Source organism: Anopheles funestus, chromosome X (assembly GCF_943734845.2).
Source record: "Anopheles funestus chromosome X, idAnoFuneDA-416_04, whole genome shotgun sequence".
Classification (NCBI taxonomy): Eukaryota; Metazoa; Arthropoda; class Insecta; order Diptera; family Culicidae; genus Anopheles; species Anopheles funestus.
Window position 1 is genome coordinate 17,445,016 of NC_064597.1, and position 22,783 is coordinate 17,467,798.

A 22,783-nucleotide genomic window follows, 5' to 3' on the forward strand; every position below is an offset into this window, starting at 1 on the left:
AAAAACACATCTGGGCTGGATTTTGTATGGACCATGTCCTATTGCAACTATTAACAAGGCCGAAATCCACATAAGCTTCCATATTTGAAGCAGTGAAGACAACATGGATGGTGCACTGACAGCCGAGGTCAAGGCCTTTTTCTCATTGAACTCTCTCGGAATCGTTAAGCTCCAAAATCCGCTTAAATCTGAAGATGACGAACGCGCTCTAGAGATACTACGCAAGGAAACCAAGCTGCAGGGCGATCGATTTGTTACGGGCTTACTGTGGAGGTACGACGACATCCGCTTGCACTGTAGCACTAAAAAGTCACCAGACTCTGAAAAAGAAGATGGAAAAAGATCCGGATTTAGCCGTTGCAGTGATAACAAAAATGAGCGATTACATCCAAAAAGGCTATATCCGACGTTTAAGCGCCTCTGAAGTAGAAAACAAACAGCTCAACGGCTGGTTCCTGTCGATATTTCCCGTAACCAATCTATACAAACCCACCAAAATCCGTATGGTTTTTTATACAGCGGCCAAGTTGAGTGGAGTTAGCCTCAATTCCTTTCTCTTACCGGGTCTCGTTCTACTTGTGGGGCTACTCTCTGTTCTCTTTAAATTCAGAGAGTATCGTAGAGCGATTGTAGGAGACATTAGGGAAATGTTTCATCAGGTGACGATGCGCAAGCAGGATCAACGAAGCCAGATGATATTTTGGGATGGAGACGAACCGCACGGCGATCCAGCTGTATATGCAGTTACCGTGATGACGTTCTACTTTTCAAAAGAAGTCTGGTACGTACACGCGCAAGGAGGTTTCGAGATTCGGAACTGGATATCGAATTCGACGTTAGTAGTGAATCAGCTTCAAGCACAAGCAGAACAACATAAGGGTATGATCATGGGCTACGATTTAATTACTGAAAAAGTGCTCGGAGAACTGTTTGAAACGACGGAACAAACTATCACCGGTACTCGACGAACACGGACTAACAAGGATGCGAGGTCGCCTTGCCGAGACGTTATCTATCAGCGAACCACTCAGACAACCGATAATCCTCCCGCGGAAGCATCGTGGTACCGAGCTGCTAATACTCGATTATCACGAACGATACAAACACTGTAACCACCGTACAGTTGTTAGCGAGCTGCGAGCGCGGTATTATATAGTATATAATATAATATATACTCCTGTCAGCGATGTAAGGTAGACGGAGCCAAACCGGAGTCTCCTTCGATGGGAAATATCCCACATCAACGTACTGCAGTCGGGCAGCGAGCGTTTTCCTTTACAGGGATCGACTATATCGGGCCCCTCCTAGTTGCCGTGGGAAGAAGAGCTGAGAAAAGATGGGGAGTCCTATTTACCTGTCTCACGTCGCGAGCTATCCACCTGGAGATGACTCACTCGCTGACCACGGTGTCTTGCATAATGGCGATTCGACGCTTCACATAGCTTGGCGTGGTAACCCCTTAGAGATGATCAGTGATAGAGGGACAAACTTCGTCGGATCAGCCCGGGAGCTTGACGAAGCGCTTCGAGCAAAAAAAAAAAAAAGGCAAAGAAAAAGGCATCCTTGACGGCTCGCCAAACTGCCCGGTGTGTGAACACCAAGTGGAAGATGTCGACCACGTAATGTTCCACTGCCCACGGTTTGCTCGAACCCAACACGAGATGCAGCAGCAGAGCCACACCCACTTGACGATAGAAAATCTTGCAGCGGAAATGTGTGCCAACAGCAACACATGGGAAGCAGTCCGGACCGCCGCAAGGACCATCTTAAAAAACCTCCAAGTGAGATGTAATGAGGAAAGTCCACCTACGGCCAGACGGAGACGACAACAACGACGGCGGAACACGGAACAAACGGGACAGCAACAGCTGCCGCCGCGACCGCACCAAAGGATGACGACAACGGAAGCAGCAGCAGCAGCAACGAGTAACCAGCGCAGCAGCAGGCGCTAGACCCCACCGGAAGTAGCGGCTACGGACGGGCGGAATTAAGCAGCAGCAGCGGAAGGAAGGCACGAAGCAGCAGCAGCAGCTGAGACAACTAGGACGGATGACGCAGTAGCAACATTGGAAAGCAGCAGCGCGTCAACAGGATGGGTGCATCGCACAAACGTTCCTGCATGGAGTACTACGCACATCAAGCGCATCGGCAGGGTTCGGATCAGGTCGAGGAGTGGTTTAGTTAGGGTCCGCTTCACGGGCCCAGCGTCACGATGAATCCCACATAACCCATCTCGGAGGGATTGGTTTGTAGCCGCAAGCCGCCCTCAGAGGTGGGTACCTTTTGAAGGTCCCCTCCCCGTTAACAAAAAAAAGGAAGCCCACGGACGAGGTGCTGATGTCAACGTTCGCGGAAATAGAGCTCATCATTAACTCGCGCCCACTTACATATGTACCTATGTATATGTACATATATGTATATATATGTTGTACATAGATCTCGATAGGGCGGTTGGCAATAGGCACACAGAGCACCGTGGTGGATTTATAGAAAAAAGAGTGCAACGCGATAAAAAGAAGCTTTGGTCGAAGAAAGGCCCCATTTTTGTTGTAGAAAGCGAACCAGCGAATAAATCGGACTAATTTTTTGGTTCGTGCAAGCGTCTCTAATAAACTAAAGTGATATTCGCGTTTTTTACATATACGTTTTAATTTAAAAGCTTAACTTTTCATGCGAAAATTTATCCTTAAAACTCGTTCTTTTGATTGATAAAATGTACTTGAATACTTTCTTTTCCTTAAAACAACATTTTATTGACCATATTTACCATTGAACTGTTCAAAAAACACCTTCGAACAAAGATTACAATTATATGAAATACGTAGCATTTGTCAAACACTGTTTGTTGTCGCTGACGAAAAGAGAGGCAGCATGAGTGATTGTTTGTGTGACAGAATTTGAGGAAAACCTCAAACGGCCACGGCGACTTTGCTTTTCAGACGTTTTTTGAGGGATTTGAATGACTGAGGAAGTTTAGAGGAAAGGCTCATATGTCGTGGCCCCGCGGCCAAACCAGAAAACCAACTGAAAAGCAGAGTAAAGAGACTACCGTGAAACAAACATCAATATGCAACGACACTCACTCCTCAAAAAATGTATCAGTAAATGTGCCAACTGAACCTACATCAGTAGAGTCTGACGCAAAGGAAACCACAGATGAATGTTCATCTGAAGAAGAATGAGAATCTGAAACCCCAAAAATCGGTGAGAAGCGAAGAAGAGGAAGGTCGAGGAAGATTACAACATGAAATTAATGCATTGAAATGGATCCACTCCACTCCATTAAGCAATGTTATGCTACAACATAACCACCATATTCATAAAAAAACATTAACGCAAATAAATTAGAGGTACTTAAATCCTTCGTTTATACATTGGAGCGCGATATAGTATCCATACAGGAACTAGAAAACGAACACATATCTATTACAGGTTTTGAAATTATCACTAACATTGATATGGCTAGACGTGGCACTGCAATTGCACAAAAGCATGGAATCAAAATTAGTAACATAGCACGTAGTCCAGATTCCTGGATAATTGTGATGAGGATAAATGATACAGTGACACTTTGTAATGTGTATGCACCGTCAGGGTCACAAAACAAAAAAAGACGTGAAAACTTTTACAATCAAACACTGGCTAACTACATGCAAAACAATATTCAAAATTTGAATATGGCTGGCAATTTTTATTGTGTAATTCACGACAAAGATTCAACGGGAAATAACAATAATAGTGAGGCATTAAAAGGAACAATTCAAGCGTTGAATTGAAAAGGTAAATGGGAGATTTTGAAAGGAAACATGGTCGAATACTCATACATCATTTCAAACTCTGCTTCTCCACTAGATAGAATATATCCCAGCGGTCAAATTCTTCGTTAAGCGGGCTTCAGACGGGCTTCAGGACGTCAATCTGAAGCCCGTCTGAAGCCCGTCATCCGAAGAGTTTTTTTGCGCATGTGTTCGTGTGTAGCGCGGTAACCGCGTAGGTATGGGTGCGTTATTGGCTATGCATAATGGAAAGTTGTCATCAATTAAAAAGGACAAAACATGAAATGTTTTTTTGTTTAATTATTCTATTTTTTATTCACAAATTTCTCGCTTACACTTCACTTGCTGGAAAATGTGGCAAATGTGTTGGTCTGTAAACAGAAAATAGTTGAAATCAACAATCATTTCAAAAAGTTTTCTGTAATATTTCGAAGTACGTACTTATGTGGTGTAAAATTTTGTCCTCTCTGCGTGGTACTTTGTACACTGTGTTTGCCTGGTTTTCTGCAGTCCGTGCCAATAAATTGTTACGGATGTAGCTGAAATTGTAAAAGCGTAATGAAAATTGCATGTAATTGATATAATTCGTTGCATTAAACGCCTTACCAGACTCTCAGCAGCCATGAAACAGGTTCAGCACCACTTTGTTCCGGAGGCACGCTGGTCAAGCATCTTCCCTATTTCCAAGCATTTTTTCAACTCCACATCCCTAACTAAACTATCTAGTCACTTGAAAAACGCGTGCTCTTTCGATTCGACACCATTTTTATCCTTTTATAACCATTTTATCTCCCTATTCTATGCAATAAACTAACCAAACCTTGCACTTCGAAAGCAACACAAAATATGACGGAAGAAGAATGACGATGCTGTCAAAATGGTTTTCTACACACACAAAGATATTCCATGAGCTCGGTGTGTAAATACACAACGCGGAGCACGTCGAACTTCGGCAAAATGTGAAAAGTGCGAGACAAGAACATGCTTGACGAACGAAAAAACAGAGATAGCTTGTGTTGACACGCAAAAGATAGGCCAGGGAGGGTTGGAAGGGGATGAAACGAGGTGAAACGCATGAAAGCTTGACCGCTGGGAATTGTCAAAATTGAAATTCAAAGAAATTTGTATTTTTTTATTCAATCGGCACACAGTCAAGTGCGCATCATCAGAGTAAATTTCATAAAGTAAACAGTAAGAAGTGTTTAAATTAACTGTACTTAATGCTAAAATGTATATAATAACGCGCTAATAAAATAATGTAACGTATTTCAGATGGATTCACAAAAACCGAGTACTGATTCTAATAAACGGAACAATGCTCCATCATACGGGCAATTGGTGAAGGAGGTAAGGTTGATGCGTAGGACGGTCGGTCACCTTCAAGTGCAGAATGATATGATGCAGAACAAAATTGATAAGCTGACCGCACTCGTACAATTGCTGCTTCCTGACGCCAGTGCAATTGCTCTTTCGGACATCCGCCAAAGTACCTTCGATACAGTGAATAATTACGAAGACATGTGTGCCCTGGAACATAAATTGGAAAATGAAAATACGCGCAATGAATTTGTGCAGTGGCTAAAAAATAATATTGCTGAGGGAAGCAACAAAAAACGCGCGTGTGATGCATTAAATACCGTGATAGGTCCTGAAATGTTGCTAAAGCTGTCATGGACAGGAAGAGGAAAGGGAGGGATTAAGATACCTTTTAGTAAATATCGTAACATTTTGCTAGTTATTAGAGAATTAGGTGGTAATTGTTCCGAGATAGAATTAAAAAAATGGATGCAATTAAAGTTGCAACATAGTGATAATTTAACACGTAAACGTAAAACGTAAGTAGGATAGAATAGGATAAGATTGAACTTTTTTAGTTGATAAGCAAGGGAATAAGTAGGAATACAGGATTACAGGAACTAATACATACCAAATAGTTACATGCAAATGGTTGTGATTGTTTTAAGCATCGAACTCGTACTCTGTAAATAGAATGAAATATGGAACTGTTTAATTCATAAGCTAGGGAATAAGTAGGAATACAGGATTGCAGGAAATACAGGGTGTAATGTGCGCGGCCATCACCAGTAAGTGGTGACAGTTGGCGATCTGTCAGGAAGGCCCATTGTCAACGAGACTGGAACAAGTACAGATAGCGTTTAGTGGAATACGAGAAACGGAGAAGAGAACACTGATAAATTTTATCCTTGCGCTTGGCTCCGTTTTAGCGTTCAAAATAAAGAGAAAAAACCAAACTACGGCTTTTGCTTTTTTGATAGTAGACGTGTACGAGCGTGGATTAAAGTCACAGTGTCCGCCGATTTTCCACACAGGGTATCCCGCAATTTTTTGACACATTTTTCCAAAATCTTTTGAACGTTTCCCAGAGATTTTTGATTTCGTCCCATAATCTTTTGACACTTTCCCAGAAATTTTTGATTTCGTCCCATGGTTTTTTAACAGTTTCCCAATTATTTTTGAATGTTACTTTATGGAGCTAATTTCTTCCCTAAAGTTCTTAGCATAATACTTCTGAGTAGCTATTTAAATATTAGATTGGAAGAACACAAATAATCAGGGACGAAATCAATCATCATCAATCATCAATCATCTCTGGGAAACGTTCTGTTGGCGCCATGCAATATGCAATACGTATATCAACTGAATTATAGCATATAGGAATTTACAATAGCGGATAGGAACTACTTTAAAATAATGAATTTAGTTGTAATGAAATAATGACGAAGGTATAAACAGTAGAACTTGGAACCCCGACGAGAGTACACAGTATTTTAGCATTGAGAAAAGAGAACACGTTCAAAAGATTATGGGACGAAATCAAAAATCTCTGAGAAACGTTCAAAAGATTTTGGGAAAGTGTCAAAAAATTGCGGGATACCCTGTGTCTAAAACACACATAGAATCCATAGCCAATCCACCATTTACCAAAAACATCGAAATAGATGATATTGATATATGATATAATAGTTAAAGAAATAGTGTACATGCCAAAAACATTTATAGAAAATTGAACATTAAAATCCAATAACGAATATTTGAAAACAACAATAATAAACCTTTAAAAATAAAAAATAAATTCCCACAGTGCAAATGCGAAAACGTCCCAGCGGTCAAATTCTTCGTTAAGCTGGCTTCAGACGGGCTTCAGGACGTCAATCTGAAGCCCGGGTGAAGCCCGTCTGAAGCCCGTCATCCGAAGAGCTATTTTGCGCATGTGTTAGTGACTGAAGGAGGAAGCCATGTAGGTGTATGTGTGAGATATTGTTTATGCATAGTGGAATTTCTTCATGATTTAAAATGGACACGAATTAAATTGTTTTTTACTTTTTATTGGGCTATATATTTGCCTTTATTTGTATTTATTTGTATTTCAGAAGGTATCTACAATAAAGAAATATTACAAATTTGCAATAAAGAATTGTAATGTTACACAATTAAAATTTTACAATTGATATTACAATTTAAATTAAAACATTTTTGCAACATAGTGCAATACCACTGTCATATATCGCTATGTCATATGTCATTGTAAAACGCGCAGTTGAATTTTCAAGAATCGAATGAAAACCAGCCTGGAAAGGAACAGAATGAAATTAATATTTGTTGAAATTGTGATTTTTTTTTAATAATTTCTCACCTTAATTTGTTCACTTCATCCGTAAATTGGGATTCGACGATCGAGCACAACTTGTGAGTAGTAAAGAAAATAATACTTTTTATTAGTGTATTTATTAATAATCAAAAACTTCCACAGGTTAAAACCATGGATACAAATGCATACAAAGCAAAACTGCAATGCTTCCGTAATGTTGGAATCCAAGTAGAAAGGTAATTATGCAGCTATTTCCTAATGAAGTAATATGATTGGATTGAAAATATCAAATAATATTTGGTTTGATATATTTTCCATTTTCGGGATCCATCAAGCAGTCACAGTACCGGGCACGATACTGTTCTTCGCGGCATGGTGGAGCAAAATACGCGGGCATCTTTTATAACTCAAAAGTGTCTTGCAGTGGTGCATGCCAAAGTAGATGCGTTAACAAAATCTTCATCGCCTAAGGAATTTTCTTTCAGCATTGTCACCAATGAAGAAATGTTAAGTGCATTGAACTGCCGGCTTGAGGAGAAGCAATATTGGACTGAAATTTTTAATTGGTTGGAGTGTAAAGTGCAGTGCAGCAACGAATGATGCATGATGCATTGTATACGTTGTTCTGCCCATCTTTCGTGGCACAATGCTCATGGACAGGATACGGCGGAAACGTAGCAGGTGCGAAGGTGGAATTTGTAAAATACCACCATGTTTTCAATGTGCTAAAAACAATAGGTAACTGCACTAGGGACGCCGATGCCAAACAGTTTTTGATTAAAAAATTTAAAAATACTAAAAGCAAATTTATTAGGTGTAAGAATATTAAAACAAGTAATTGTAAGAAGCCTTATCACCGAAAAAATGTTAATTAGATTAGATAATAGTTTTTTTATTCATAAGGAACGGCCTGGCCGATTAGAAGCTAGCTTAGCTTATTAAATTACTTGCTACTAAATATTATAATGCTATTGCGGAAAAGTTATGTTTTACAAAACTTACTTCTGTGCTTAACGTAATAGTTCGCGCTCAGTATAAATAGAACATCAATGTTGTACATACCATTGTACAGGAACTTATTGAAAAGCACTTCAGATACTAGTATGTAGCCGTGAATGCCAATGCTCGATGTTCCGGAATCGCCAGATTTAGAACACGTGCAAATAGTAGTAGCACATGTGGATGATGCATCTCAAATAATCGGAACAAACGGCATGCACGCAGTAAAGCAGTGTAACAGCGACAGAACGGAAATAAATCAGTAAAGTATTATTAGAAAAAAGAATACACAGGGATTAACTACAATCATACAGCATCGAATGAATGAAAATTAATTGGGATAAAATGACAAACACCTTACCTGACCACAAATAATCATGCTTGCAGTATTTTGGACATTCTGCATAATGATTCGTTGTTCCTGTTCCACGTCATACTGTGTAGTGATTGTGTCCACCGTTTCCTGCTGAAGCTGTTAAGTTTTAGCTTTTAATGCGATGCGTTAGGTAACCTGATAAATGCGTTGGATAGGATGTTTATTTAAAACTAAAAAGGTTAATTTAAGGAACTATCAATCATAGTGTTTTTTGTTAATTTTAAAATAAATAACTCCTACATCCATCTCGAATTGGATGTTAACCGTTTTAACGACAGCCCCCCGGAGTCTAGTGAGTCGCATTCGCTGTACGACAGTGAGTTCAACGTACAGCTCATGGGGCAGAGATCATAGTATGATCATAGATCATACTGGGACAAACTGGAATACTTAATGAAATCTACAAGCGACAAGCAAGGCTTTATACTAAACATTAGTATGACATGCGTATGTGTTCTATACCAAGGGATCAATATATTGCTGAGGTGAAAGGATAATTATGTATTGAGCTATTGATACACATTTTTATTGTTAGATTCAATGTTATACATACATGTTTTTGAAATGATGATGATGGCCCGCCCTCTTTCCCATGCATAGTCTTGAGTTATATACGAATATAAATAAACATTTTATGAGCATTTGAAAACGAGAATGAACCCAGCATAACGCGCGCGAATCTCAAAACTAATCACGTCATCTTTTTTCTACTGTTACTAAATTGAAAAAAATAACATCATCATCATTTCGTTATCTACAACAAAAATTAACTAAGTGCAAAAAACATATTTTTTTATTTTTTTGACTACGTTTTAAAACCCATAACCTGAACTAATACCAATAACTGAATATACGTGTCTAGGATAGGAAAGTGTGAAGCAATGGAAAGAAAGCGCATGCAACAGATTGAAGAGGCTTGAATGAAGAACGAGCAAGAGATTGAGAAGGCAAGGGAATCCTAACTAGTTTACATTTAACCAAACTCAAAGGTACTTCTACTCTCGTGCAAGGGGTGTCGTTATCGACTTTAAAAATTCCTAACTTTTGGGATGTTAATTAATGTGTTAACTGTCGAATGGTCCGTTGACCACAACGTCATCATAAATGTGCAACAGGTTATGAACGTTGCTAACAAGATAGGAGCGACCATAATGCGTCTGAAACTCCTGAACGAATATTTTCAAACATCTTTTTGCCAGTGGCCATAAGTCCTGATAGGCCGATGATGAAAATATCGTTACAGCACCAACATAAAGCAAATAATGTGCAAATGCTTCTTGGTACATAAAATCGCCATATATAATCGGACTAATGTAATGCAAGAAAGAGCGATATTCCGTGCCTTTCCAATATGCGATATTTTGTAAGGAACGATATGAACGTTGCACTTCTGAAGGAAGCTTTAGATGCATTAAATAATGAGACACCCATTTCTGTTTGCGGGGAGTCCACCGACAAAAATTTTGGAATGAATGGGCTAGCAAACCTTTCAACATTCTCCGACTGTACCCATTGTACAGGTCATGTACAGGTCTATTAAGTGGAGGCGGTCACTAGAAGGGAAATGAGTTATCATATTTATATTTTTTATATTTTCCAAAGGGGAACGAAGTTCTTTGTAGTGGGCTTTATCAGCTCTTGATCGAAAACTTTCATCAGTGCGTAGCGGGGCATCTACGGATTCGAAAATTGTTCTGTTTTCATGTTTTATTCCAACAACAGTACACTTAGTGCATCCGTGGAAGGAATTGCATCCCATAACTGATTTAATAAAAGCCCGTGCTGGAGTATCGGCAACAAAGGCGTTTATAGAAAAACTGATTACTTTATCGCCAATTTTCATTCCTCTTTCAATGAGGAAATTCATTTCTTCAACGAAAGATTGAAAAAATTGTTGAACATTTCCCGGTTTTGTTTGCCCGCAAAAAATAGCAACGGGCATAACTGGAGCATTTTTCAATTCCAACACCTTAATTAGTATAGGCCAGAACTGAGTGGGAGAACTCTTGTGCAGAGGAAAACCGTCAACAGACACTTGAATGGTAAAATGGTCTGCTGTTATTTCGGCTTCGACTCCTTTGAAATAATTTTTTAGCACCGTTTGCACCCCCTGGTACCACATTAAACCAGCTGAAACCGGGACTAACTGTGTGCCAATCGTGGTGGGTGTCTTAACCACAGTTCGATAATCTCTTGGAAGATTTAAGTTTAAAAACTTCCGCAAGATTGCCAAAAGCAAATTGCCATTTTCACGCGAGAGGTGGCTTACTACAAAAAAGTATTTCAACGCTTCTTCGAACGTCCTTATTCCCTCCAATTGACTATACTTATTTAACTCCTCTGGTAATGTGGTATTTTCAATACCAGGATCCACAACTAAATCATCGTAATCGCCATCAACTCTAAACTGCACTTCCTCTACATTAACATCCCCATCTAAGTTATTTGTGTTAAAAGAACAGCCTACATATCCACCACCGTTGTTAGTATTATTGTTGTAAATAATTGCGACCACGAATTGGTCTTTATTGCCGCGTATTTGGAATGTAAGAGGCCGAAAGCGCGCCTTTTGGCCCCTATTTATACAGTTTTCCATTTTCATTAACGGCCATCATTTTCCAAACTATGTCGACTTTCACAGCGTTCCGTCCCGGTGTCCTCGAAATTCGTCTGCTATAATATCGATATTCGACTATAATCGATTAATATTTGTCACCGCATTCTAATCAAAACAATGACGCGTTGTTATTCACAACATACTCCCCCCCCCCTCCAGTGCAGCAACCCGGTGCTTCACTTAACGAACGTCATTGTAGACCTGTACCGTCGCGCGTCTATCCTGACCGACTCTTGCCCTAACTATTGCGATTACACATCCTTTCGGATAGCAACTGCGAGGTAGGTTTCCGTCAATAATCCACACCATGTCGCCGACCGCGATTGGTTCTACTGGTTCGAACGGCTTCGTTCGCCGGGTTAGCGTTGGCAAGTAGTCTTCGTTCCATTTCTTCCAGAATAGCTGCGCGTTACGTTGTGCAGCACACCACGATGCCTTCACAGCTACCGGCGAATCATCCACGAACGCTTCTGGCTTAGCTCCGTCCGAGCTTCCCAACAGGAGGTGGTTTGGCGTTATCGGAGAGTCCATCTCGTCTCCTAGAGGTATGTACGTCAGTGATCTGCAATTAATAATCAGTTCTATTTCCGTTAGGGTTGATGTCAGCTGCTTGTCGCTCGGAGTTTTGGGTAAATCCAGGCTGCTTAGCGTCTTCTTGACCGATTGCACCAGGCGCTCCCAACATCCAACAAAGTGAGGTGGGTTGAAAGTCCACTTCGGCACCGGACTCGAAAATCTTCCCATTAACGCTTCCGTGTCGACGTCCTTCAAGGCTTCTCGTAGCTCTCGCGCTGCTCCGACGGAATTAGTTCCCTGGTCACTGATGATCTTACCACGTCTCGCGACGGATCTGCGGATCGCCAGAGTGCAGGAGGCTGTTGTAAGCGAGTGGACCACCTCCAAATGAATCGCTCGCGTTGTCAGGCAGGTGAAGATCGCTCCAGACCGTGTCTCATGGCGACGTCCAACGGTGAAACGTATCGGTCCAAAATAATCCTTCATCCTTTGGGTGATAGCAGTCGCTAATTCGGAATCTTTCACCATCTTTTTTCTTAGGTCCGTATATCTTCTCAAGGCCATGTTTCTGTTACACGTTAGCCGTACGTCGTCGTATTTCCACAGTAAGGCTGTTTGGTAACGAATATCCAGCAATCGGGTTTCCGAGGCAAGGATTGCATTGGCCCTTTCATCTTCCTTCGGAATAACGGTCCTTGTGCTACTAATTCCCGGCGATTCAATGGCATAGTGTGTCTTCAATGCGTTGTGTAAATTGTCACTCGAAACACCAACACATATGCTCACATGGCAGCAGCTACGAACCGCTTCTCGACGTGACGATCCACCGCGTGCCCCGAAAACAGTCCAACCTAGCTTCGTCTTCGTAGCGAGCGGCTTATTACTCCCGCTTTCGGCGCACTTGAGAGGCCTGCCTAGGCCCCAGTTGTCCACGTCAATCAGGATACGGGGTCTTGCCTTGTAGTACGAGGCGACAGGCAATCCCCTCAGATGAGTATACCTTGCACTTAGTTCTTCCATGCTTAGTGATTGTTCTGGAAGAGATAAGTCATTAACAGAGTGTACTATTTTTAGATGGAACGCCTTGGACCCTTCGCGCACGCCTGAGATGCTAAGTGCCACACGAACTGAGCCAACCTCCTGACGTGTGGTGCCGCCCGTCCACCTCAAATTCATCGGATCCGGTCTGCCATCAACATTCAAGGAGTTTTCGGAGCGACGCACAAATAATTTCACTACACTTTCTCCGTCCGAGGATCGCCTCGTTAAGATTGCCGGTGCACCACATGCGGTCGCAGATCAATTGGAAGGCATGGCTCAGCCTGATCCTAACACGACTACATTCAGTTCCAGACTTACTCATAATATCAACACCAACACAACAGTCAGCTGCGTTAACCAAATACACACCTCACCATCCAGTGATGACACCACGAGTTCAAAACATGCGCAGCATTAGATCTAAGCTCACCGATCTTCGACTTGCTCTCATCGATTCCTGCTATGACGTCATCATTATTACCGAAACGTGGTTGGATGAATCCGTTGCGGCTTCCGAGTTGGTGGATGATAATTTTTATGTGTTCCGATGTGACCGTTCAAGCGACACCAGCGCTGCTACCCGTGGGGGTGGCGTTCTAATTGCGTGCAAGTCGAAGTTCATCACAACACACATACCGGTACGTAACTCTTCGCTGGAACTTGGCTGGATTTGTATCCAGCTAAAGGACCTTCGCCTCTTCATCGGTGTTGTATACATCCCCCCGGGAATGAGCAATAACACAATATTACTCGACTCGCTGTTCAGCTCCATCGATGCGGTTCATCGCCGATTAAAAACTAACGATATTCTGCTGCTTTTTGGTGACTTCAATCAACCAACCATATCCTGGTCTGCGTCTGATGAATTTTTCGTTCCCTTCTTCTCTTCCTCATCGTCCTATTTTATCGACGGAATGCATGAATTTAGTCTGAAGCAATTGTCAGGAGTAAAGAACTCCCTTGATAGGCAGCTAGATTTAGTTTTCTGTAACAACACAGCTCTTTCTTCGGTATCGCCCGTCACTTGCGCTCCCTTTCATCTCCGTAAGTTAGATAGCTACCACCCTGCTCTTGAGTTAATGATCTCCATCCCTTCCTGTTTCCATTCCATCTCCCGTACACCCAACAGATGTCGCGGTTTAAATTTCCGCAGACTGGACTCTGCAAAATTGACAACCCTATTGATTGCCTTTGACTGGTCTTTTTTAGACTCTAATGATTCTATTGAGTCCATCACTGAGCAATTCGGTAGGATTGTCAATACTGCTCTCCCTTTATGTTGTCCACCCTCCTTCACCCCCCCGTCTCCACCTTGGGCCGATTCCACCCTTCGAGCTCTTCGATTCCACCCTTCGAGGACGCGCACTTCGCCGCCTGCGGCGTTCGCCCTCCCACTTCCACCGCTGTGTCTTCAAATATGCAGCTTCGGCCTATCGCATTTACAATCGAGCAAGATATTCCCTCTACCTTAATAGACTCCAAATCCGCTTACATTCACATCCCAAATCCTTTTGGACGTTTATAAAACATCGTCGCAATTCCCCATCCCTTCCTCCTGTTATGTCTCTCGGGGATGTCTCTGCTGATAACAGTACCGACGTTTGTGCCCTATTTGCAGAGCATTTCTCCAGCAATTTCTCTACTCCAGCGAATGGCGTGTACGTACACAATTCACAGCGCGTCTAATTTTGGTTAAGTCCGAGAAGAGCGAGACAAGAACATGCTTGACGAACGAAAAAACAGAGATAGCTTGTTTTGACACGCAAAAGATAGGCCAACGAGGGTTGGAAGGGAATGAAACGAGGTGAAACGCATGAAAGCTTGACCGCTGGGGTGTGGCACAATATTCACAAAAATATAGGGTATCCCACAAGTTTTTGACACTTTCCCAGATATTTTTGATTTCGTCCCACAATCTTTTGAACGCGTCCCAAAAATTTTCGATTTTGTCCCACAATCTTTTGAAGGCGTCCCACAAATTTTTGATTTCGGCCCATAGTTTTTTAACAGCTTCCCAATTATTTTTGCCTGCTACTACATGGAGCAAATTTCTTCCTAAAAGTTATCAGTATTTAAATATATGCTATTTAACACGTTGTGTGCCATGTCTATCATTTTTGATAGACAGTGAAGTTTCCTGGGGGGCCATGTCTATCATTTTTGATAGACAGTAGTCGTCATTTTCAAACTGTTATTTTTCCGCGGTGGCTGCACTTTTCTACTTACAACCTTCGGCAAATATTAAGATAAGACTTTTATGAAACTAATTACATTTTTTTTTTCGCAAATCTTCAGTCCATCAATTTATAAAAGTATATTTTTGGGATGCCTTTTTTCGAAAAATCTTAACGTTTTGTTCATATTGCTATCTCTTATGTCGCGCCGTTTGATCGTCTGCAGTGCGAGTGAGACAAATATATGCTTGAACAACAGACGGTGGAACGGCGCTTCACAAGAGATAGCAATATGAACAAAACGTCAGATTTTTCGAAAAAAGGCATCCCAAAAATATACTTTTATAAATTAATTGACTACGGGTTTCCGAAAACCAACTATATAATTAGGTTCATTAAAGTCTAATCTACATATTTGCCGAAGGTTTTTTGTAAAAATGTGGTATCTCCGCGGAGAAATAACAGTTTGAAATTTACATTTCCTGGGGGGCCATGTCTATCAAAAATGATAGACAGTCAATTTGTACACAACAACGCCGTGGCCTGCTAGGAAACATCACCAAAATAAGCGTGGCACACAGCGTGTTAAATATATGTAATATTGGAAGAACACAAATACTCAGGGTGTGTAAACATGTAATTAAACAAAATCATCGAAAACACAAAACCGCGAAAAAAACTATTTCTACTTGTTTCTATTTGTTGTATGTGTTAGAAAATCGTCTCATGTTTAGGACTTTTGAAATACAATTTTTAAATGATGCACATTAGAGATAATTTTATTTAATGATATTTATACATACTCTGATCATTTATATTCTTTCAATCTAGTATTTACATATATCGCTGCTAATTTTTAGGAAGAAATTAGCTCCACATAGTAACATTGAAAACTAATTGGGAAGCCGTTCAAAAGATTGTGGGACGAATTCAAAAAAAATTAGGGACGCGTTCGAAAGATTGTGGGACGAAATCAAAAATTTCTAGGAAGCGTTCAAACCACATTGAGAACGTGTAAAAAAATTGCGGGATACCCTGTAATCTACGGACGGAAGAGAAATCCATATTTTATTTGATGGCGAATGAGAAGATGCCTCCAAGGGAATAATAGCATAAGATAGGGCTGGCAGGCGATGCATTCTGCCGGACATGTACCAATATTATAGAAAATATCGAACATTAGTTTGTAACCTGTCCGAAGATTGTACACAAATGGAAGGACGTAGAACGTACTGCATATAAGCTTATGGGACTCGCAAATATTAAAATAGAGAACTTAATTAGACCTGATAGAATACAAATGAATGAAACAATACTTAACAAATGTTCACATCATATTATGTTATACATGTAAATTAGGACTAAGTTTCTACTACGAATCGCGATTACTTGAATTTTATAATTTTAAGGTGGTGCATGTGAGAGCCCTTTCACACGGCACGAACTTGACAGTTCGCCAGTTCGACGAACGTAGCTCAATCTGGGTGTTGCTGAATTTAGTGAAATAGCCGCGAACTCATGGCGAGCTCGCGAACTTGACAGTTCAATCAAAACAAACGGGCAGTGAAACAAAAACAAACCGCCAGTGCAAATAAAAAACAAAGTGGTAGTGAAAACTGTTGTATCGTTGTATCGTATCGTTGTATCGTTGATTTGTAAACCAAAAAAGTAAGTTTAATTGAATATTGCGGATCAAATATATATGGCTTAAGCTGGATATGTTAAAAATAATATCATTGTTTCATAATTGTATAATCTCATCGACTACAGACAAAAGATAATAACATGGACTCGACAGCCAACAAGGCCCCTCAGTTCTGCGAGGAGGAAGTGAGTATTGCAATCAAATTTTAAGTGTTAAGTTTTCTTAAGTTAAGTTAAAAAAGCTATACTTTTTTGTGGTACAGACATTTCTATCTTTCCTTGTCTTTATTTACGCGTATCTGGATAAGCAGTCATACGAACGGAGGAATGGTGCGGATGTGATTCAGAATCGGTCCTGCCGTATAACACGGGCGCCACTACAATATCCTCTCAAAGGCACTATATAGTGATCACAATAGTAAAAATTTGAAGTTATGTTTAGCTTTCCCGATAGTTTATTTGGTTCTGCTTGAGTTGTACATCGGTTGCATTGCGATGTAACCTAGAAAGATGATTCGAATTTGACTATGTATAGTACATATGATAACTATGACGCAATTTCTTTTCCATTTATAGTTTGTTTTTACGGAAGAAAAAACGCTGGAGTTAATATCGGAGGTCCAGAAACACGAAGTGCTTTGGAAAAAGCAAAATAAAAACTATAAAAATACTACAAAACAGGATGATAAATGGCATACGGTATCAAAAGCAGTTGTGCTTCCAGTAGCCATAATTAAAGCCGAATGGAAGGTTCTGCGTGCCCAATTTCGTACCAACAACGCCAAAGCCAAGCAAAGCTGTCGTTCTGGGGCTGGTAAGAATGATAAGAAATATAACTTGATAATACATGAAATTAAACTTGAATGATAAAATAAAATGATACTTTTTAGGTGCACAACAAGTTTACAAACCAACTTGGTTCGGTTATGTACCGATGCTATTCCTCCGCGAAACGATGGATGTGGGCTTCACCAGAGACACGGTAAGAAGATAAAAAAACACATTACTTAAACTTTCTAAACATTTTTATTATACTTTTTGAAAATGCCTGCAACAGTTCTGTTCTATTTAACTGATTAATATAACAATTCATAATTAGAGTTAAATAATTCATTTAACGTTAGAGTTAATAATTCATTTACATTATTTGATAAAAAGGTAATAAATCAGATTATGCCAAGATAGATATTCCATCAAACATTACTTTGTCGTATTGGATCATTAAGAAGTAAATAATTTGCAAGATGGTCTCTTATTCTCATCAGTTCCGCTGTTGCTCTTGCCGAACTTACTGCAGCGCGGTCTGTTGAATCGAGCGAGCTAGAATTTTCGGTTTGGTGTGTATCGTTGACAACATCACTTTGCGCTGTGAAATTCGTATGAGGATTTCTTTTGCGAATAAAATTATATAAATGTATAGCAGCCAGTACGACCGTTGTCACAACATCTGGCTGCAAATTTATACTGGTATGAAATATTCTAAACATATTGGACAGTATTCCAAATGCAGTTTCAACAACCTGTCGAGCTCTTGAATGACGATAATTGAAATTGCGTTTTAATGACCCTGCAATATTATACCCTCCATAAGGACGAATACAGTAATTTGTAAACGCAAAAGCCTTATCAGCAACCAGCATGTACGGTACTTTAATCCCGTATGGAACGCGCAACTCTTTGGGTTCGGGTATATTAAGCTCATTATTTTCAAATAATGCGTGAATTCTAGAATTTCTGAATATACCCCCATCCGATATTCCGCCTTTACCTCCTACATCAACGTACATAAAGTTGTAGTTGGCATCTACAATTGCCATAAGATTTATACTAAAAAATCCTTTATAGTTATAGTAGTCACTTCCTGAATCAATTGGTTTTGTTATTCTTATATGTTTTCCGTCTAATGCTCCGAGAGCTCGGGGAAAGTTCCATTTCTGCTCAAACTGATTTGATACTTCTAACCATTCATCTTGTGTATTAGGCAACTGTAAAATAAAGAAAGCATTTTTAAATAAATATATTAATAAAATTAATATTAATGAATCGTAATGATGCACATGTTTAAAAATATTGATTTTTTTTTATATTTATGTATTACAGTTAATGATCACACCAACTACGAGCAAAAGTACAGAAGCCAGAACGGCAGAAGACCAGCAGATAGCTGAACCGGGACGGCCATCAACACCTGAGCCTGGTCCTTCTCGGCGATGTGATTTAATAGGACCAGCTCAGACGTCACCTATACCTGGCCCTTCTCGGCAAGCAACTTGCTTGCCTGATATTCAGCCTTCCCTTCGTCAGGACAAGGCTACATCTACCACCGAAGACGGAAGAAGATTAAGAGCCAACCGGAATGAAAAAACAGACCTCAAACTTCTAAAATGTTTAGAAAGTTTTGAAGAATCATTAAAGGGGCAAAAAGATAGACATAAAATAGGCCCATTCCTTGAGTTGCTGACCCAACGGATGCTCAAGAAACGGGATGAAGACCTATCTTTAATTGAAGATTGCATTTTAAGCTCCCTTAATCAGTTTCCCGATAAAGATTAGATTTTAGTGTCCTTTTGTTTGTTTTGTTAACCTTTGTATATTAGTTTTTTTCTTTTGGTGTTGGGTATTTACTTATTAATTTACTTAATTATTTAATTATCTAATTACTTTTAGTATACTTTTAGTTTTTACTTTAGTTTACTTAATTAATTAATTTTATGTGAGTTTCGTGTTATTATTTTTTATATGAACTTTAACCAAAAAGCAATAAAACCGAATTATTTTGAACTTGAATAGATATTTTTCTTTATACACCATCTCTCTATCATTTTACTTATTTGAAGATAATGATAAGGAGTTGATAGTACTAACTCTTCGTAAATAATTATTATATGATTGCTTAACAATAGCTATATCGACTAGCCTTAAAAAGGTACGCAATAGAAATACGGGATGCACGTGAATTTCTAAGTGTATGAAAAGAGATGCTCTTCCAGTTTAGTGGGCAAATCAATTAAAGCGTATTGTGCAGTCGTGATGCTTCAGCTTCGTATCGAACAAAACCGGTAACAACTTTTGATATGGTTGAATTACATATTATACCACAAAAACGAATCGCAAAACAGACGTTATAGGCGCACCTCAAATTGATTTTGAATTTAAGATTCATTTGTTAATTTAAATTCTGTGTGATTCGTTTAGCGAAATTTTGATACAACCAACTATATTCTCCGTCTTTGAACATGGCTTTATCATTGTTTGCACAAAATTTACGGGTCGCATGAAAAGCTAGTTAAAGAAGGAAATTGATATGTTAGTTCGAGGTGTTAACATCAATTCTACCTTTACATAATCCTGGAGCACTTGAATCAAACATTCACACACTTCCGGTACAATGCTGCTTATTGTAGAAACACCAACCTAAAAGTATATGTGATATTTTAAACATGAAGGTAAAAATTTAATTATATATACTTACACGAAAAAGAAAAGACAAGCTACTATACGTTTCACCAGAAGCCAGAAAGCGGAGTGTAATTAACAACCTTTCCCTAGGTGTTATCGATAAACGCATGTTGGTATCTTCCCTCTTTATTTTATGGGATATTTTATCCAAAAGCCAATCGAAATCATCGTGGGTCATTCTTAAAAATTTAAGGACCGTATCGTCTGCTGCTTCGTCTGCCATGTCCGCAAGAAGGCGACTCCCATCTTCGTTTCGACGGTACAACATAGGACGTGTCCACCATCTACGATCCCGAAGGGTTTGTCGTAGGCGGTACATCGAAATTAATCTCAAAAAAGTTGCACTGTTTCCATACATTATAACACTGACTATCCAGACGCAACAAACGATGTACGATTGACGATAGTTGGTGGGGAACTAATTTGTTTCCTGTGTATACTTGTTCAATCAAGTATCTGCTTTGAGTTTTATTTTCGCAGAATTCCGATACGAACATGATTGTTTACCGATACAACCATGTGTTTTGATGAAGAATCTCCAGAAAACCGATAATACAATAGTTTAGATCGGTTTAAGAAGAATATAATAACAAAAAGAATATCATTCTTAAGTGTTCAAACATTCTAAACACAACCCATTAGAAAAAAAAAATTTGGATTTAATTTATTAATTTTATTTTAAATGTGTAACCGAAAAATTTTGATTTAATTTGATCATGGAGAACTCAAGTCTTGGATCCGGTTTAGATTACTGCTCATCAGAGTTCGTCCTGCGTTTTCACACTACCAGTTCGCGAACCACGCGAACTCTCAGAATTTCATTCATAAATTTGTATTTGAGCAATGTTCGTCGAACTGGCGAACTGTCAAGTTCGTGCCGTGTGAAAGGGCTCTGAGAGACGCTTGCGAACAGCCGACCGGAGCAGACGTGTTCACACTTTGCTCTCGCCTTGGTATTGGAGTTCTACAAAGCTTTTTCTATCTTTGGCTTGCTTTAGCGAGAAAGTAGTGGAGTGCTCACAGCAGATGTTACATCAGCGACTTGGAAGTGGAATATTGTGCTTGTGTGTGTGTAATCGTGCTAACAACAGTGAAGTGGTGTTGCGTTCCGAATTACTCTGTGATAGGATGTAGCTGTGCTTTATGTATTGTGTTTTGTGATCCCCGCGAGCGTGCATTCTGTTTTAATTGAAGTGTTCTCTGTGATAGGAGTGTTTGCGTGAGAATCCAGTGAAAACCTGCCGTTTTGTTTGTTAATTTGTTCGTGGATCCAATTAAGTTGCCTTCTGCGACAAATTGCCGACGGGTTTTTGTAAAATTTATATTTAGTTTTTCTTTTTTTCTGCCGTCGACACAGTGATTTTGTTCTTGTCTCGCTCTTTTCACACTTTGCCGAAGTTCGACGTGCTCCGCGTTGTGTATTTACACACCGAGCTCATGGAATATCTTTGTGTGTGTAGAAAACCATTTTGACAGCACCGTCATTCTTCGGCCGTCATATTTTGTGTTGCTTTCGAAGTGCAAGGTTTGGTTAGTTTATTGCATAGAATAGGGAGATAAAATGGTTATTAAAGGATAAAAATGGGTTCGAATCAAAAGAGCACGCGTTTTTCAAGTGACTGCATAGTTTAGTTAGGGATATGGAGTGAAAAAACACTTGGAAATAGGAAGGATACTTGACCAGCGTGCCTCCGGAACAAAGTGGTGCTGAAACTGTTTCATGGCTGCTGCGAGTCTGGTAAGGCGTTTAATGCATCGAATTATATCAATTACATGCAATTTACATTAAGCTTTTACAATTTCAGCTACATCCGTAACAATTTATTGCCACGGACTGCAGAAAACCAGGCAAACACAGTGTACAAAGTACCACGCAGAGAGGACAAAATTTTACACCACATAAGTACGTACTTCGAAATATTACAGAACAATTATTGAAATAATTGCTAACTGCAACTATTCTCTGTTTACAGACCAACACATTTGCCCGCATTTTCCAGCAAGTGAAGTGTAAGCGAGAGATTTGTGAATAAAAAATAGAATAATTAAACAAAAATACATTTCATGTTTTGTCCTTTTTAATTGATGACAACTTTCCACTATACATAGCCAATAACGCACCCATACCTACGCGGCTACCGCGCTACACACTAACACATGCGCAAAAAAGCTCTTCGGATGACGGGCTTCAGACGGGCTTCAGCCGGGCTTCAGATTGACGTCCTGAAGCTCGTCTGAAGCCCGCTTAACGAAGAATTTGACCGCTGGGAAATTAATTAAATTCGTTAAAAAACCTGGATTCTCTATGTTTGGATTTAAATCCAATGTTTATTTTAATTTTGTTAGTAACGGGTATTTTAAATTGGATCGATTTTGATGGATCGCTCGAAGTGGATTCAACTCGATAATCCTCGCGGAACGGTTTATCCGGGTTCTCGGGGCCATTAGCTTAAGAGTTTTCAGCATCAGTTTTGAGCTCAAGCCGGAAAGCCTTTGACACTAATTGTAACACGGCAAAGGAAACCATTATAAGACACAACGTAGGAAAATAAAGAAAACCTAAACGAAGAA

The 22,783-nt window shown here is 39.8% G+C and overlaps 1 protein-coding gene and 1 long non-coding RNA gene across 3 annotated transcripts in view; both read left to right on the top strand.

Annotated features, from left to right (window-relative positions):
* The window catches only part of LOC125760486 (uncharacterized), a 31,532-nt gene extending 9,262 nt beyond the window's left edge, over positions 1–22,270 (top strand). For both annotated transcript variants that reach the window (XR_007418007.1, XR_007418006.1), the window contains one exon: positions 22,186–22,270. This is a non-coding gene — a long non-coding RNA (uncharacterized LOC125760486). The remainder of the gene's footprint in view (positions 1–22,185) is intronic.
* Positions 14,764–17,933, top strand: LOC125760423 (uncharacterized). Its single transcript, XM_049420555.1, has 3 exons — positions 14,764–16,939; positions 17,330–17,567; positions 17,644–17,933. The coding sequence occupies exons 1-3, from the start codon at positions 16,895–16,897 to the stop codon at positions 17,745–17,747; spliced, it is 387 nt and encodes a 128-aa protein (XP_049276512.1). The 5' UTR covers positions 14,764–16,894; the 3' UTR covers positions 17,748–17,933.
* Positions 22,271–22,783: the final 513 nt, after the last annotated feature.